At 43.3% G+C, this 19,317-nt stretch overlaps 1 protein-coding gene across 4 annotated transcripts in view; it reads right to left on the minus strand.

Annotated features, from left to right (window-relative positions):
- Positions 1–4,803: 4,803 nt before the first annotated feature.
- LEF1 (lymphoid enhancer binding factor 1) overlaps positions 4,804–19,317 on the minus strand; it is a 120,816-nt gene continuing 106,302 nt past the window's right edge. For 3 of the 4 annotated variants that reach the window (XM_003257733.4, XM_030819197.1, XM_003257734.4), the window contains one exon: positions 4,807–6,020. In XM_003257733.4, the coding sequence (XP_003257781.1) occupies positions 5,941–6,020 (80 nt within the window). In that variant the 3' untranslated portion in view covers positions 4,807–5,940. Of the gene's footprint in view, positions 6,021–19,317 lie in introns of all 4 variants that reach the window. The other variant, XM_003257732.4, reaches the window with a different exon arrangement.

A 19,317-nucleotide genomic window follows, 5' to 3' on the forward strand; every position in this document is an offset into this window, starting at 1 on the left:
TCAGATTACAGGTGTAGAAGACAGGAAATTGAGATGCCTCCAAAACTAGTAGGGAGTGAGGATGGCATTTCTGAAACAGAATTTCCTACTTGAGGCAGTTTGAATGGTTTCCAACTGCCTCATTCTATGTGGAGGTTTTGGTATATGCTGCTGCCAAGTAGTTTTCTGGAGCCCTTTAGCGTCAATATTCAAGTTGTAGGGAAGGGTGGGAGTGGAGAGCAATCTATCCTTCCACCACACCAATTTGTAGTAGGACCAAGGGGGGTGAAATGGAAAAGCTCTGTCCAACCCCAAAGTCTACATATCTAGGCAGAGACTTTATCTTGTGCGTGTGCGTGCGCGCGCGCGCACACACACACACACACACACACACACAGAGCAGTCAGAGTGAACGTGCACACAGATTGCTTAGAACCAGCTACCCTTTCAGCACTCAGTCTCATGGTGGATTCTGCCACTAGCTGGCACAATGTTATCACAAATCACAGGCCTAATGTAAGGGTATTAATACTTTTATCTTGATTTTTTTTCTGTTGTCCTCCCCTTCTTAAGTCTTGTGTGTGTGTGCATGTGTGCACACTCACACCCTTTATTAAATGCATCCCTTTATTAAAATAGTTAATCCCAAATGCTGGGAGAGGACAACACGTCTCATCTCATTCACGTGATTTGCAGTTTGCAGTGCCTGCCCCTTCCCGATTAACCACGGCCTCCTTAAGACTCTGCACCTCCTTGACATCCTCATCCCTGCCAGCTAAAGATCTCATCATCCAGTCTGAGAGATGCTGTTCTAGGGAGCAAAGGCCTGGGGAAGAACAGAGACAATCTAAACAGATCTGAGTATAAAAGTTGCAGTGGCCATGATATTGTCTTTCATTCAGGTCGAAAGCTCTTGAAAACCAGGTGGTTTTTGTAAGGGCTGCCTGAATGGGTTTGCACTCTGTAGGACAAGGCACTGAGGAAAGATCAGCCCCAGCTAATTGGAACATGAGAAGCAAAGCAGGCAAAGCCTATACCAGATGCCAGCATGTGGTGAGCAGATGAGATTGCTCACAAAGCACCTATGAGCTTTAGTGAGCCCTGCAGTGAGCACTGCACAGCCCAGGCTTTGTGCAGTGCTGAAGGCTGTCTCTAGGGCTGAGCGTGAAGGGCAGGCGAGATTCTAAAGCCATTGTTGCCATCCTCCAGTCGAGCAGTGGGAGTCTGAACTAACTTTGAAAGGACCTGTAATGACAACCAGGCCAGCTTGTGGGGATCTGTTTTACTTTGGTTGCCTCATACATCTTCCTGTTGGGGAAAAAAAAATCACTATGGTGTAGAATATAATTCAGTGATTCCACCGATTTCAGATTCTGAGACAAGTTATAGATGGAGAAGAGAAAATGACAAGTCTACAAATTCCACTGTGACTACAGAGAAAACCGTTAAAATGATGCGTGATGACATCTATTTGTATGCAGTGTTCTCATTCCATCTGGCAAATACATTTTTCTACCAATTTCTCCCACTTATTTAGTGGGGATCAAAAATTTAATAATTTAGCTGGTAACATCCCAAGCTATTATGTATTAAGAAAAATATTTATATGAACACATCAGTGTAGATGACCCAATAAAATCCAAACTCTGCCCCTTTTGTACAAGTACTTCCATGGTCCTGACTCCAAAATAGAGTGCTTAGTCCTGTTACCCACTGCTTCCCTAGGCAGAAATATGCTCACATGTTCTATGGCTACAAGGCAATACATAAACAAGATATTTTTTGCACTGGACAAAACATGTTTTCTCACACATTATAAAACAATTCAAGGGGAAATTAATTTACTAGTCACTTCCTGTCAGGCTTCTCTTTTACCTCTCACATACCCTGACAGATGTCTGTGATACCTTAGCCCATGAGGAAGTGCGCCCAGAGGGGTTTAGTGTGCCGTTCCCAACAGTGGGATGAATAGATTTTGTCCAGCTCTGTGGACTCTAAACCTGGGCTTTCCCCGCTGGGCCACCTCCTTCCTAATATAACCTGTTTTAAGTCCAAATTACCATCCAGGGAAAAGGACACTTGCTCATTTTAACAAATGCAGGCAGTAGGCATTTCTTACATGCCTATAGTAGATAGACAATACAAAACATTTTTTCTGGTGTCCAGTTATTTGAGCATAGCCCATTGGAAAGTGCTCAGTAAAAATGTATTGAATGAATGCATCTATTATTTAACACCAGTTTACTGTTGATGAACAATGCTATAAACAATATTAGCACTGTTTCTTCAATAAAGGCAAGTAGTTTTCACTTGTCTCAAGTGAAATTAATTTTAATTAACAAGTGTACAGTTTACTTGGATTCATGCTAATAATGTTTATTTTAAATAGTTGCTGTTGGTACACCCTGCTTAAAGGTGTACCTGAGTCACCTTGGTACACTCTCCCTGAGTCACGCCTAGCTGCAGAGTAAAGATAATAAAAGTTTTCCCAGAAAAGAGTTAAAGAAATTTAGAAGAGCCACTTTCAGAATGATATCCACTGAATTATTGCCAAGAAAACCAATCATTTTTTCCCACATCAGTATAAATGGTGTATAGAATTACATCCTATTAGTATTAAGACACTTAATTGCCATCAAATTTTAGTTTCTATTAAAAAGCAGTCCACATTTTCTTGTGTATCTTTAGAGGTTAGGTTTCACAGGGCAGCTCTTAAAGTTCACATCTTCCACATCTGGAAGATCACATTGTGTGGCAGAAGTGGTAAATGTGATTTTTCAACAACTACTACATCATGCGGATGTTAGGTGCCTCTTTTCTGTCAGAACGATACATTACTCACTCATGACTCTTCTTCTTTAAAAGCACAGCCACACAGACATCTTGTTATTGTTCATAGGCCCTTTGTTAGAGTTTCCATATTGTTGCAGCCGTAGACCAAACTAGAAGAAAAAATTATTGTATAATACTTAAGACAACTGTAGTCATGAAACAGTTCAAAGTCACCTTCCAGCTAAACAGGTAGTTGCCAGCAGCCCTAGCAACCAAACTAGAACCAAGAGGAAAACACCCCTTCATACAGACCCGCATGCCAGCTGTGACCTCAGAGAAGGCTCAGCTCCCAGAAAGAAGGCTGACCTAGCCTCTTCTTGGCACGCAGTTCAGCTCTGAGTTCGCTGCAGGGAAGGAGGCCAAATCCCTTCAAGATCAAACAGAAGAAGTGGCCAGAGGAGTGTCCCTCTCCCCGCAGACGCCCACTTTGATCCCTATCTCTAGGGGGGCTATTGACTTTCCCCCAGAACTGCTGCCTACAGAAAGCAGGATTTGGGCAGAATGAGCCCAGAATGAGCTCTGTGCAGTGACATCAAAGTTACTTGTGAAAAATTATTCTGGAAGAAATACAGGAAACTAGGAGGGGACCAAGTTTGTGGAAGGAACTGGCTGAGGGTCCAAACAACCCATTTCTTTCAACTTCACCAATTTTTTGTGAAGTTGAAAGAAATGGATTATTTGGACCATAGCAGGATATACACACCTGAGACTCGGGACTTGGCCTCTGCATTTTTCAGAGGAGGAGGAACCGAGGGAGAGAAGAGTTGAGCGGGCTTTGGCCAAGCCTCAAGTCTCAGGTATAGATCCAGCTATGCCTGTTGCCTGGATGAACAGACTTTTATTAATTGCTTTCTCTCTACATCCAGAAGAGCCCATCAATGTGTTGGCATAATGCTCCACTGTCACCTCCCTTACCATTTTGTTAGATTTTCTAGTTAACTCTCAAAAAGATCATGGTGGCAGCTTTAGACTGTTTTTAACTACTTGGTTTATGCATGTTAAGAAAACTCAGAGATAATTTTCAAATGAAGTTCTGGCCAGGGCTGAATATGAAACCTTTATAACAAGTAGGCCCCCTAAACATAATACTTTTTTTCCTGGTTCAAGTTTAGGACTAAATGAAGAGTAATTGGAAAGGTTCCAGAGGATAGTAATGAAAATGATTAAAGGACTGATGATGAAAGTTTCAAGGAATTGGGATTACTTAGCCTGGAGAAGAGAAATTTGAGGGGTGATTTAATGGCAATCTTCAAGTACAGTATGAGGAGGGTTATTATAAGTATGGTAGCCAGCTGTTCCCCAGCTGCACCGAAGGTTAGAAAGGGGAAATCGAGCTAGAATTTCAGCAGAGAGGTTTAAGTTGGACCAGTGATTGCGGTTCTCAAAGTAGCTCAAGGGATAGAAAACCATGGTGGAAGATCATGACATATTCTTTTAAACTTAAAATATGCTTTTTCCTAATCAGATACCAACTTATAACATGTACTAGTAAGGTAAAAATTACGAAATACAACTCAGGACTTACAAAATGTTGACTGGGGAGATGGGTGGGGGTGTTAAGACATACCTTCTCCACTGGGACCCCACAATGTGGAAGCCCAGTTTGAATACCAATGAGCTATGAAGAGAGGCGGTGCCTGCGGACTTTCAATGAGCACCACAACCAGATGGTGGGAGCTCATGAGGATCTGTGTTCAGGAAAGGACTCACTCCCATCTGAATCCCGGCAACCCTCTTCTTTCCTTTGACCGTGTTTCATACCACCTGGAAAAGGAGGGAGAGGCCCAAGCCATACAAGCACTTTTGAGGACTGCACGTCTAGGAGACAGGGCAAGGTGCCCCTTTACAGCCGGTTCTGGCCTGTCCCTGGAGAAGGCTGCACCAGCAGCACCCCTCTCACACAAACTGTTCCTCTCTACAAACCAGCTCTGCCCTGGCCTGTGGATTCAGTTCATTAGCAATTTTAGGTTATCAGGAACTTCACTCTTAATAAAATGACAATTTTTAAAAATGTTTTATTACAAAGCTTTTTAAAAAATGCTCAGCACATTAACTCAAACTGGAATGACAAACGTTAGGATGACAGTTTTGGGCAAAGGCTGTGCCTTGCTATTTAAAAAAATGGGTACATCAATGCTCATCTTAACAACTGGCATAAAATCCCACTAATTGGCTAATAAAAACAGATACAAATACAGAACATTTAAAGTAATAACGATTCAAGTGCCGGGCTTTTTACAACAAGGGGGTGATAAAGGAAAGAAATGAAAATTCATTGCAAACCAGTCTGCTGAACGCATCTGTTAAGGTTTACTGTTTAAAAAAAGAAAAGAAGAAAACAGAAGAAAAAATAAACTGAAATAGGGCTGCCAATTGCTACCAACAGAGTGGGTTTGGCTATTACATTTATTTAGCTCTACTGAACACCTTACAAGGGCGGAGAAGCCACTATGTGTTACAGGCAATTCACAGAGAAGCCACTTACCAGACAAGCTGTCTCAGAAAAAGAAGGCTTCTTTTTATTTCATTATTTCAAACTTTTCCAGAACTTTGAATTTTATTTAAAAGCTCATAGCTAGCAAAATATACAACAAGAAAATTAAAACTAAAAAAAGTGTAAATTAAAAAAATTCAAGTTTAAAAAAGCAAACAAAAAAAAACTGATCCTTTTGCACTGTTAAATAAAAGCTGTAGGAGAAAAGAAGAGAAAGAAAAATGAAGACAGAAACAAAGAGGGAACTCTTCCATGAACTCCTCCACTGAGGTGCTGATGGATGTGCTGGTTGCTGGCTCCAGTTGCGCATGGCAGGCAAATGCAGCCAAGTTACTGTCCTTGCCGAAAGGTTACAGGTTTGGATGCAAGATGCTCTGGGAAGTGCACACAGATATGAGGGGAGAAAAGCTGCTCAGCTGCCCCACAGCCTGCTAGCATTCTCATGTGCTTTTACATTTCCTTTTAAAAAACCTTTTTATGCTTTATTTTGGAACTCGGCTCTTGCAGTAGACGAAAGAGGGGTTGGCAGTGATTGTCTTTAATGGATCAGCGTCTCTAGCAGTGACCTCAGGGTAAAATTGATGTCAGTGTTCCTTTGGGGTCGACTGGGCAGGCCGTGGAGACAGTCTGGGTTTTCAACAAGCTTCCATCTCCAGAAGAGGTCCTGGGGTCGCTGCCTTGGCTTTGCACGTTGGGAATGAGCTTCGTTTTCCACCTCAAGAAGGAACAAATGAAATGCTATTAATATGAATTTGCCATAGGCCTTAAGATTATAACCTCTATTCCATACCATATATGTCTTATAACTTCTGCATTTAATTAATCCATTTTGTTCATTTGGGGATGGCTAAAACGAATTGCCCTATGCAGTCAAAAATCCTGAGAGTACACTACAGAGTTAATATAGTGACATTTTTACTTTGGTTCCATGTATATGTATGCCCAGAGTTATGATGTGAAATGTAGCTAATACTCTGGGTCATGGTAAACAGAACAAAAAAAATTTGAAAAACACCAGTAAGAAACAGCCAAACATGGATAGCGAAGGCGGGCAACAGCCAGATCAGGGAAAGATATGTCATTCTGCAGTGTTTGGTGTTTTTAGTCCACTGTGGGAAGCCATTGTATGATTCTACATAGGACAGACATATTCACATTACCCAACGCACTGCCAGCTCCCGTGACGCTATGTGCTCTGTCCGCTCATATTCACAGCCCAGAGGATACAAACCTCTCCCTTTTTCCTTAAGATCTTGCAATTTTCAAGATTTTTTTTTTTCCTTCCTAACATCTAGGATCTCTAATGTTAACCTTGGAAAGGACACTCAGCAAATATGTGAAAATAATGTTGCCAGATATTGGTGATAATGATTTTCAAAGAAGAGAACTCCCACATCCCCAAAGCTTTAATGATCTGAGATTTTTTAAAAAGTGATTAAAAGTAAAATGTAACATTGTAACAAGATGAGACAAAGACAAAAGGAAAGTAAAAGCATGGCAAAGTTCCGTTCCTTCACTCCAGAGAGCACCTGCTTCCGCTGCTTTGAACTTGGGGAGGCTGCTTTCCTTTGGTGGCAGCGATGCTGGAAGCACCTTCTCAACCTGGATCCCTGGACAGCCTCAGATGAATCCCAACACTTTGTGCTTGTGATTCTGCTATCAGTGTTACAAGCAGAAGTTTCCTTTTAGTAACTCATTCTAAATAATGGTGGATTATCATACACCTTCATTTCAATGGAAAAAGAAAGTAAAGGAGAAATAAAAGGAAACTTTGACATAGTTTAACAATGAATACAAAAGTCTAGATGGCAAGTTACAGTCCACAAAGTACTTTCCAAGGAAGGATGGTGATCTATGGAATGGGAAGTGCGAGGACACCTGCCCCTCAGGCTGTTGGAAAGAGGTTTGGCTCCTATATGTAAAGTGCTCACAAAGTGCACAGCGCAGAGCAAGCCCTGCAAGCAGCTTAGCTAGCATTATTATTCCAGTTACGCCCAGTGCGGCCCCTAAAGATGATCGGAACTGCAAAGAAGCCATTTGTATACCTGGGTAGCTACTGAAAAAGCAAAAACCAACCAACAAAAAACAAAATAGGAAGAAATCAGCCACAGAATGATTTCAACTGAGGAGGTCCTCCAATGACAATTTCAATTTCTATTCTCCTGGAAAATCAACCATTCCTGTTTAACAGGAAAACACTACAGCATTGTGATACTTTTACTGAACAGAGGTATGGATCCCGCACGCAGGAGGATCAAAGAGCTATGAAGGACCCTGCCTTTCTATGGAGAAAGAAACAGGGCTCTAGCTGAGCCCGGGGTGGGAGAGGGCATCCCACAGATTCCTATTGACATTATACTTTTGCATCACAGATTTGCAAAGGCTTGGTCCAGGTTGCTCTTCCTGGGAAGGTTTTCCTCTCAGTCTGACATGAAAACATTTAGTTTCCTGATGAGGCCTGGCCTTGCAGTCCTAGGCTAGCGCCTGAGACAAGCACTGGGACTCAGAATAGACTGGCCATTGGCAGCCAGGAACGCCTGAGGGAGACAACCTGCCCTTCTGTTGGGCCATCCCACCACTGCGCCTGGCACAGCGAGCTGTGAAGTACTGAGGTACAGACAACTTCCATGGCCCTGCTGTGGCCCCATTCTCAAGCAGGGCTAACACCTCCAATCTAGAGCCCCCTGCACTTCCAGCTCCACCAGAGCCTTCTTGTCCCTTCACTGCCTTACCTAAGGGTGCCTTCTCCTCCTTTCTTCTTAAGCTGAGTACAAGTGATAATATAGTGATTAACGCAAACAGGGGTGCCCAGAGATAGCCATTTACCTAAAGGATAGTATGTCACTTGCCAAGAAAGAGTCTACATCTCCTAATAAAGTCATTTCTTTCCACAGTCTCACATTTTCCCACCTGTTATTTCCTTATTCCATGGAGTCACCTTGCAAATTCTCCTGGAAAGTTGGCTTCAGAGAGCCTCTGTACAGTTGCTTACCAAAAAGCAACTAATCCCCTTCCAGGGACTAGTGCTTAAAAAAAAAAAAGCAAAGAAATTCCTTCACTATGAAATGAGGCAGTTTGTCCCTGGTGGCTCTTTTAAAATACAGGGACATCAGGGGAGACCAAGTCTTACTTCCGAGTGGGAGAAACGGGGGCCTCGTAGTGTTGCTTTACAGATATAAAACAGGTCCAGTCCAGATTCTTTTCAAGAAACCACAGGCATGAGGCTCCAGAGGCTGGAGCTTTCCCACATCTAAGGCTTCACTGGGGGGCTGCGGCTGAAGCTGGGCCAGGCCAGGCGAGCCCCGGCACAGCCCAACCCACCAGTGAAGTCTGCGCAATCAAAGCCAGCAATTACTGCTCTCTGGCTGCGGCTGGGCTTCAAAGGGAGTGAGGCAAGGCCCATCTTACGTATGTTCAGACTTGGGCTCCCTCCACCAGGAGTCACCACGCATTTGTACTGGGGATGCAAAGGCAGCACAAGACCCCACCCCACCCCATATAACCAAACCCCCGATCCTCTCCTGGACCAAATTCCAGTCTTGACAAAATATGCCATCAACCAAATGGAACCATGAACCCAAATGGGTAGAGTTCCTTACTAAAAGCCCAAGCAATAAAGGTGAATCTAAAGATTTCAAGAGTGGGCCTGTTTCTGGGAGGTCAACAGCACTGACCCTGGGCCAATAGGGCTTTACAGACCCTGACTCAGGAGTGAAGAATGGGAAAGGGGGAAATTCCTTCTCTCTAAGCCCAAATAAATGTAAAATCCTACCAAAAGCAGAGCGCTTGGCCAGCTCATGTCCTGGGAGTTCCTCCCCAGGCTGTCCTCTGGAAGGGAAGGGCCAAGGAGACAAGCCTATGGATGAGCTCTGAGGTGGTGGAGTGGAGGGTCAGGAGCAGGCAAGGGCCAGCCCTGTCAGGGTGCCACTCAGGGCTCACTGGCCAGTCAGTTCAAGCTGTCCAGGCCAAGGCAAGGGCAGCAAAGCTGGTGTCCAGGAACAAAATGCACCCCTGCCCCATCATGTAATATCACTTCCTTATTTAGAATTGGTGAGGATACAAAAAAAGTGAGTTGGAATAAAAGACCCTTTCTTCGTCATCCTCTTCCTTTCACGCCACTCTCAAATGCTACTAACAAGAGGCACAAGATTAAACGATGTGCAATTTGAGGGGAGAATATCAGAGACTGGTTTTATGAGAGCTAAACAGATTCACAGATTTTAATTGCAAAATCGCATTCTAGCATCACACCACACACCTTATGCCAATTGTCTCCATTTTTACGCCTTGGGAAAAACTGACAAAAGCCTGTGATTTGAGGGTGTGAACTCTTCTGCTGCACAATGTCATGTGTGTAGGAAGGAAGAGCAGTACAGACTTCTACAGCAGGAAGCAAGCATGACAGAGCTAGTCTAATCCTGCTTTTTTAGCAGAGACTTAGGAATATGGTCATAAAATGACTGGCCCATGGTGACCCCTAGAGTGTCCCAGTGCTGGGCTGTTCCCAAGGCCTCCTGTCATCACAAAAGTGACAGTCTCGTTGACTTGAAGGTGGTCTTGTCTGTAAGAAGCTGGTGAGGGGGAAGGAACGAAAACACTGTCCACTGGGCACTGATTTGCCAGGCACTGAGACATGGACTTTGGAATTTCACATTATCATCATTACAGTTTGCATCTTCCCACCCACTTACAGATAAGAACACTGAGGCTGCGTGAGGTTCAATAACTTGCCAAACGTCACCCAACTAATAGGCAGCAGGATGAGCCTCTGAACTCTCTCAATACGTGCTCTCTCCACCATACTTTGGAACTAAATTATCACTCACTTTTTCATCTCCTTCCTACCTTCCATCATTCTGTCTGTCCATCCCTAGGCAACAACCCCTGTATCCTGGTGGAGGCAGTCTACATCTGTAACAGTGCAGCTACCCCCAGGATATCATGCTCTGTTTGAAGAAGGATGATAAAGAGAAACAAACACATAAGTTAACTTTGAAATTTACGTCCTTAAGACTGGAAATATAACCTACAAAAGACAGCTTCAGCTCCTTGACAGTAAACATTACCCAACATTTGAGAAAAAAGAAAAATGAAAATGTGTGGTTAGGAAGGTTAACACTGAGTTTTATTTCTGCAGCTGAATGACTCCTTAGTCCCAGCATTCAAGACTAGTTAGTTAATCCCCTAACCACAAAGGTTTAAAGCAAAAAGATTCCCAGAAGCTGGAGGTGGGAGGAAAGGGGTCATCGCCACTCCTGGATTCATGTTCTACCAAGGCAAGGTTGAGTGACCTGGGCGGCTTCCTCCCCTGTGGCTATTCAGAGTGAATTACCATCAGCTCAACCAGACTTTGGCAATGTCAAGATGACTTTGAGACAAGCCTGTGACCGTTAATGAATTACTCCGGGGGAATTTTTCTGTAGCTACTGGTTTCTCTGCCTGATCAGCCTGGCCCTCTGTGTCTGTCTCCTCTGTGAGGACATGTGTCCTATTTGTAGGCCAGACCTCCTGGTGCAGGTCATGACCGCTAGATCCTTCCTACCATGGGAAACATGGGAGAAATGGTCTTGAGCAAGTTTTGAAGGAGAGAGCCTCAAAAGCCCATTGTAGTTCTGTCAGCTGAAGTGCTTCCAGAGGGCAATAACTAGCTAGGTAGACCTCCCTCATCTACTCACCTCCAAACGCTATCCAATCCACATTTCTCTTAACAGACGTTCTCTCACACTAAAGATGCTAAGTTCACCTTCTACAAATGAGGTGACAGGATGAGGGCACACTTTTTCTTTTTTTCCCAAACCAAGCCCTTCCACGGTTATGCCAGCATTTGTGTGTGCACCTGTGCATCTGGTTAAGCACAGGGAGGTGATAACTTGTGTGGGTTAGAGTGTGGGCTCTAAGGACTGACAGTCCTGGGTTGGGTTTGGATCCTGGGTCCGTCGGTTACCACCTGGAAATCTCTGGCATGCACTCTGAACGTACCAAACACGTTTCCTCATCTGAGTGAAGATAAGAAGCTGCTCTACCTCATCAGGTGCGCTGCGGGATGTGGGAGACATATGTGAAGAGCCGGGCGAGTGCAGGGCAGGTGCCCTGAAGCAGCGTAGTGAGTGCACTAACAGCAGAGGATGGAGAACTGGGGCTCAGAGCTGATGGTAATTCACTCTGCGGACGCAGCGCTGCTGCTCGCCAGCTGCGTGGCCCTGGACAAGTGATGTTTTCTCATCCTTCAGACAGAACTGAAATCTGTCCCCTCCACCCCACAATGGGGCTGCTACAGAACGAGAGGAGGCAACACATGCAGAGGCATCTGTTAAAGCCTCCGGAATGTGACAGGTGGTCCATACAGGTTGGGACCACTTCTGCTGTTCCAACTTCACACGACACATTCGGGGCAGCAAGCAAGATTCATACTATTACAGAACTTCTGGTAGAAAATTAAGACCAACAGAGTATTCTGCCAATTAATTAAAATATCTCTTATGAAACAGAATGTTTCTAAAAGCATGATGCTAGCTGAGAAAAAGTAATCCCAATACAAAAAAAAGTTAGATTCACAAAAACGATATATAGGCAGTTAGAAAAATTTAGTGTAGAGATTGATGTAAACCTTATGCCAAAAAGTGAGTTTAATTTTTAATGCTTTTAATTTTTCTATCATTCTGTCAAAAAGAATAAAGTTACTTTGCTAAAGGTCACAGACAGCTATGAACAGCAGGATTCCCCACTCATCTGGCTCTCAGTAACATGGCAGCTTCATTTATGAAGAACACTGCTGAGGAAAAACACGTTAAAATGATCTCAAGGTATCACAGTAATGTCATGAAATTTATGCGCAAAAATAGCACATTTCAGCCTTTCTTAAAATAGCACATTTTAGCCTTTCTCTATACCCCAACTCAGACCCCATTTACTTTTAATTTACATATTATTCAATTAAGCTTCATTGTCCCGGTTCCTAAATCCACACAGATCAGAAGAAACATACTACTGTGGGCAGAGGGTATAGTCCCAAACAGCAAAGGAAGCCACAAAAGAAGTATTAAAAAGCAGTTTCTTAAAATTCCACATTATTTGGGGTCATTTAGAATAGTATTATACAAACCGCCATACCCCTTGTGGCACATGTAATATTCACTGTAAAATAATGGCATGAGGTATTCGTATTCAATTTCAATGTACTCTGCTGAAGAAGACAGAGTTGCATCCAAAATTGTTTTGAAAAATTACATGTTTTGACATGTTTTGACACTTAAAGATGTAAACCATAAAGCTTCTCTGAAAAACTCCATTATCCAGAAGGGCTCATTTCCACACAGTTCCTCACAACTTAGTAACAAACAGTTCTTTTAAAGAAAATTGATCCAAAATACTTCTTTTTTATTCTATATCCTAGTGCATTGATCTTAATTACATTTTGTAAGTTTTCATGAACAATACTAAACATGAAGCATTTCAAGAGGGTTTTAATGAACCTCATATACTTCTCTCCCTCTGCTATTATTTTTTAATGGCATCTGATCAGTCTTGCTACCTGAGGGTCTATTTCTCTATTTCTGCTCCCCAAGGCAACTTAAACACAATTCTAGCTCTTCTGATCATTAAGGAGAGAAAAGAGAATTGATGGAAGGGATACTGCCCATTCTTAAAAGCTTTCACTGTACTCATGAACCTAACCCAATTTCTTTATTAACACAGAGCTGTCTAGATAAAACCACCCCAACTATCAGCTTACTAGTGAGCTATAGTGGACATCTGTCGGGCTGCTGTCCAGCTCTCCTCTCCATTATCCCAACTCCAACACTGTTAGAGCAGTGAGCTCCTGACAGCCATTTTGTACAATGTGACCTTCTCCTCTGGCCACAGCTGATTATGGATTGGGGTGGAAGTTTGACCCAAGTTGGGCTAATCAGAGTCGCTTCTACGGAATTTGAAAGAATTATTGTCTCTTTGGGAGATGATACTGTAACAACACATAGCTTGACTGGTCCGAACATATGGCTCAAAGAACTGAGACAGTCAATCTGGGAAGGGAAGGAGGAAGTGATTTTCAGGGAGGGGCAGATGGAAGAAGCAGAGAAAGTGTCTGGACAGCTCTCCAATTTCCAGCTTTCTTTTTGGCCCAACTGCACTACTGTCCTTGGATTCCACAAGACGCTCCTATATCCTTAAAACACATTTCCCCTTTCTCCTTAAGTGAGCACCATTTGTTTCTGGCACTTGCCATCAAAAGGCTCCCATGAATGCACCAAGGGATCCTGGAGCAATGGCCAGGATGTGAAAACCTGCAGCCCACGCATAATTGAGTCTAACCACACTGTCATTATGCTGCCATTGCTATTTAAGACAATGAGACCAAGCCTGAGATTATCTGTAGTCAAGTGTCATTCACCTTGTGAATCCTGTACACATTTCCTGTTAGTCTGTGACAGGTGTCACAGGGATTTGTGAACACAAGCATAAGAAGAAGGAAGACATGGGTAGGCCATCACCTCAGACTGGAGCATTCCCAGAAACGACACATATGGGAGCCTCTCTGGGCCACCACAACCTCCACCTCCTATGCAGCGATCTGGCAATCCATACAAGATAAACGGCACGCCAGCAGTCGCTTCCACAGGACCTCACCACTGTGGTAAAATGGTGGCACAAGGTTCCCCCAACTGGGCTAGGCCACTATTCAGAAAAAAAACCCACTGCAGGCCAAGTGTGGGACAGTGCTGAGCAGGGTGCAGAAGTTTTCCCAGGAGGTGCCGACCTGTGGCCAAGGGTAGCTGCGCAGCCACATGTTGCCCTGGCTGCTGTGTGACACTTGGTTCTCCCCAGTTTGACATCCCCCTTCCCCTCCCTAGATGCAGGCTTCCTTCCCAAGAGTTCTGAACCCCCAGGGGTCTTTTGCCTGTTTGGTAACAATTCTAGCTGAGGTGCTTTCTAAGTATGTTACAAAAGATAAAGAATGGAAAACAGGATGTCATTTTTTCACTTTCTAGTTGCTGAAGCCTTAATTTTTACTCTGAGACTTGGACAAGACTTAAGAGTTCTTCAGCTACCTCCAATTTCCTTTTAATTTTATTAATTTTTAAGAATCTGGCTTTGTTTTCTAACTAAACATAACCCAGCAGCTTACTGATATTTAATGTTGGTGACTACATTGTGGAACAGAATTTGGAACAAAAATTAGGCAAAAGTGTCAAACTTACCAGAGTGAGCTTCAAAAATCATAGGAAATATTTTTCTCATTGAGACTACTGAAAATATTTAGAACACTCCCTGGCTGCTCTAAGAGGACAGGACTAAATGTTGGACACCAGGCACAGCTCCTGGCAGACCCTCAGGGTTGCAGTCCTCTCACTGGTGCTTCTATTCCCACTCTGCAACTTGTCAGCTCTGTAGCACAGCTTCACAGGACCCAGGAGCCCCAAGTTCTCAAGCCTTAACCACCCCATAAGGCTCTCAAACATCATCATCAAAGAAAAGCCAGAGACAATCTTCTTCAAAACGTAAATCCAAGCACTGAACATTAACTGCTACATTGAGCTTAGCAATTACCCCTCATGCTCATCTCTTGGCCCTAGGGAAATAAAGGCTGAAGTTTTTATTTAGCCAAATGTGTTTAACCAGAAGAATTTTTTTAATCTTTTTTTTCTTTTTTCTTCTCTTGAGACGGAGTCTCGCACTGTCACCCGGGCTAGAGTGCAATGGTGCTATCTCGGCTCACTGCAACCTCCGCCTCCCAGGTTCAAGTGATTCTCTGGCCTCAGCCTCCTGAGCAGCTGGGATTATAGGCGTCTGCCACCACACCTGGCTAATTTTTTGTATTTTTAGTAGAGACGGGGTTTCACTATGTTGGCCAGGCTGGTCTCAAACTCCTGACCTCGTGATCTGCCCGCCTCTGCCTCCCAAAGTGCTGGGATGACAGGCCCCTGTGCCCAGCCTTTTTTTATCTTTTAAAAGTAGCCTGTTCCTTCTTTTAAACTAACTCTTACGTCATATAACTAAAGGAAATACATTAAAGTATCTAAAAATATCTTTTCAATCTATGTAATTTAAAGATGGTAGGCTTTTTGTATTTGTTTTGATAAAGTAAATATTAATAAGCCAATTTTGAAAATTGTTAAATTAGTAAACTCAGTCATAATTCTCTCCAGCACTTCAAAAATAATAATTCTTTACTTCTTTAATTTCATATAAATCTTAAGTCAAGAAGAAAGCAAAGTTCAGTATTTGATAATAATCTCTAACTTCTGACAGATTTTGAGGTGGTATTCTAAATCAAACATATCCCAAACACCGGAAACTCACATCAATTCTATTACTGAGCTATCAAACCCCCAAATTCTGCCACCAACCTGACAGCTTGAGTGCTATCTACTACGGGAAGCCTTCCTTGATTTCATTCCGATTTCTTATTCTCTTCCTTATTCTCTTTATTTTTATATAAGGCACAGCATGCCACTTCTTCACAGCATAAAACATACTCTTTTATAACTACCCACTTAATATGTCTGTATCTTCTTAAACTTGAAGTTCCTCCAGGAAGGGATAGGATCTCATCTGCAAGCACCCCCACCGCCTAACAGGATTCGTGACTTACAGCAGTCCTCACTAAATGTTTGCGTGGTGAGTAAACAAGTGATTAGTGTTCATGACACCGGCCTTCCAGCTGGACCCAGGATAGTGTGTGCAGTCTTATCCCCTGAGACCCTGGGCTCCCAGCATTCCCACAAATGACGAGTCCAAAAAGCTAAACAGATGAATCTGGCCTCTCCAAAAGACCCTGCTGCTTGGGGACCACCATCTCCAACCTGGAGGAATGGCTTTTAGGGATCTCATTTCCAATTATCCTAAAAGTTTCTCCACAGTGTTGAGACCACATTAATGGTAATTTATTTGTTTCAATCTGATTTCACCAGAGTGAAAAATTTTTTAATGTTCAAAAGTAGAAACACACGGGGAGACAGGAACACAACCAGGTGAATAAAGCACTGCTTCAGGAGCCAGCCTCTCCGCTGGGCTGCATGCGGCCACTGCGCTGGCACTGCCCATCAAAAAATGCGAAGCATTCCATGAAACCCATAGGATCTTTAAAGAAATGAAAACACAAGTGTTTTGTTCTTACTTCATCACCTAGGTTGGAGTGCAGTGGTGCAATCATAGCTCACTGCAGCCTTGAACTCCTAGGTCCAAGCTATTCTCAATCTCAGTCTCCTGAGTAGCTGGGACTACAGGTGTGTGTCACCACACCCAGCTAATGCTTTCTATTTTTTACACAGACATAGTTTTGCCAGGTTGCCCAGGCTGGTTTGTTTTCTGTTTTTTTTTTGAGACAGAGCCCTGTTCTGTTGCTCAGGCTGTAGTGCGGTGGTGTGATCTCGGCTCACTGCAGCCTTGACATCCCGGGCTCAATAGATCCAACCACCTCAGCCTCCCTAGTAGCTGGAACACGCCACCGCACGCAGCTAATTTTTGTAGAGAAGGGATCTTGCCATGTTGCTCAAACTGCTCTCAAATTCCTGGGCTCAAGCAATTCACCCACCTCAACCTCCCAAAGTACTGGAATTATAGGAATGAGCCACCATGCCCAGCCTGGAGGATTGGTTCTAATCAAGTATTTTATTATTTCTAAGGTGAGGTCAACACTAGTATGACCGTAGTCTGGCAAACAAGGGACCATATTATTATATTAGTGGAAAATCAAACCCTCAAACTAGAGGCAATACTTCTAAATATCCCAGGACACAAGGTAGCCATCCTGGGGAGGAAGGAGGGACAGAGGGGATGATCTGTACAGGAACTGAAGAACATCCCCATCATGTATAAGCCATTTTCAAGGTCGTGCAGAGGCTTTATAGTTATACAGAGCCACTCGGACATAAAATGATGACTATAAATTAGGAAATAAAAAAGAGATCTGAGTCCCTCTAACACTAGGAGGCAGTGCAGACCACACAAAAGCAAAGCAGACCAGAAAGTTGGACTTGAGGGAGAGACAGACAGGGATCTCAGAGGACGCTGGGCACAATCCTTCACTTATACCGAGAAACCAGAGGCTTTAGGTGACCTGCCCCAGGCCGCACAAATTTACACAAGAGCTAACCTGGGAGACTGGGTGGCCTCATACCTGGGCTCTGCTCTTTCCAAAACATGACGCTCTGTTCCCTTTGTCTTTCATTTCTTTGCCAGGGCTCTGTTCCAGAACAGAAGACCCCCTCCATTTTTCTGTGATAACGGTAGTTATTTCTAGGTGCCACCTCCTTGGAGGTGCCTTTCCTGACAATCCAATCTAAAAGCAGACCCCTAAGTTACTCCCTAATTTATTTTTATTATAGTACTTATATTTTCCTATTTGTTTTTTTTTAATCAACTACCCTCACAGCAACATAACAAGCACTGTGAGAATAGGGATCTTCTTTGCTCCATCCAACACTCTATTTCCAGGTCATACAAGTCTCCACAGGGCCTATCTTAGGTGCTCAATAATTGCTGAATCATGACCGAACAAGTCAGCTACTACACAAACAGAATGTTTCTGAATTCCTACAACAAAGGAAGGGGTGGGGGTACAACAGAAATAATTATCATGTCTAATTTATGGAAATCTTTATGAAGGTGGGTGAGCTCCTCTCCACTCTACAATTCTTATCCAATAACTGCCAGTTCTGGTCTCCAAACTCGGATGGTGTGCAGGGCAGTGACTTCAAAGGCTGCATGACTGATCCACGAATGAGAGGGAGGGCAACACCAGAGACTCTGATTACAGGAAGCTCAACCAACTGGAGCCTCACCAGCGGCGGGATGGCCTGAGAATGTTTTTGGGGGGTGGGGTGGAGACAGAGGGTTATCTTTGTTTTTCTTATGCAGGATACAGAGAACATCTTAACCTTAAGAAAATATAAATAAGTGACAAGAAAGCACAATGACAGCTGTGACTTACTAGAAAAAGATGTTTGGGATACACTTTAGGACAAAAATAGCCATCTTTTACATCTAAAATACCATAGGATGCTAATCGTGAAGAACACCAAATCGAGTACCAAACTCTGAAATGCAGAAATACATTTTTGCATGCTTTTAATAAAAATAGTTAGCTTCACAGATTTTGGTGCAAACAGAAGTGAGGTAAATCAAGTACCAGCCCTTAGCACACTGCCATTCTGAGGGCTTTCTGTTTAGAGGCAGAACATGAAAAAACTTCTGGCCATTTCTAAGTATTCAGTAATTAAAACAATTAAAAAAAAATTACAAGGCTTGTGATTTTGACTAGATTTACTTCTACTATGAAGCCATGAGCTACTGGGGTGGGTGTCATCAGCCATGCTTATATCCTATCTGTGCTTCTAATAACCAAGCCAGGTGGCTGGCTCAGAAGAGGTTCTTGATTAATAGCCACTAAGTTAAAATGATTATATTATTTTTTGATCTTATATGAAGGGATGGTCCTCCTTTCACTTGGAGGAAAGCTTGCCACTCAGTATTAGTTTAGAAGAGTTTTGATATCATAAAACTACAGTGATGGGATTTGGAAAAACCTGGGGAATCTGAATAAAGATGAAGAAAGTTTCACAAAGGAGAGGGCAATTGACTTAGGTCTCAGTAGGAGGAAGAACGAGTCTGAGCTCCAACTGTGTGCTGGCCGCTGGGCAGATCCTGCACATCAGCCACCGCAGGGGGTAGGTATCAATAGTCCCCTTTTCCAGGTAAGGAAAATGAAGATTAAAAAGCTGAAGTAGATTGCTCAGGGAATCAACTGATTTAAAACTCAGATCTATTTGGTACCAAAATCTCTGCTGGCCCCTTTGGGCAAGTTGTTTGAAATCTCAGCACCAAAATTAAGTTCTAAAAGTTTAGGTAAGGGCCACTTGGTTTAGTCAAGAGCCAAATGAGCTGCAGGATAACACTATTCTCCTAAGAAACACTGCACACGTCTATCCATTCCTCTGTAGAGGAAATGGGCTTTCGAAGCCCAGGGACAGCATGTGCGGTGCCCTCTCGCCATGTGGGGAACTGCTAATAAT

This window comes from Nomascus leucogenys, chromosome 9 (assembly GCF_006542625.1).
Source record: "Nomascus leucogenys isolate Asia chromosome 9, Asia_NLE_v1, whole genome shotgun sequence".
NCBI lineage: Eukaryota > Metazoa > Chordata > Mammalia > Primates > Hylobatidae > Nomascus > Nomascus leucogenys.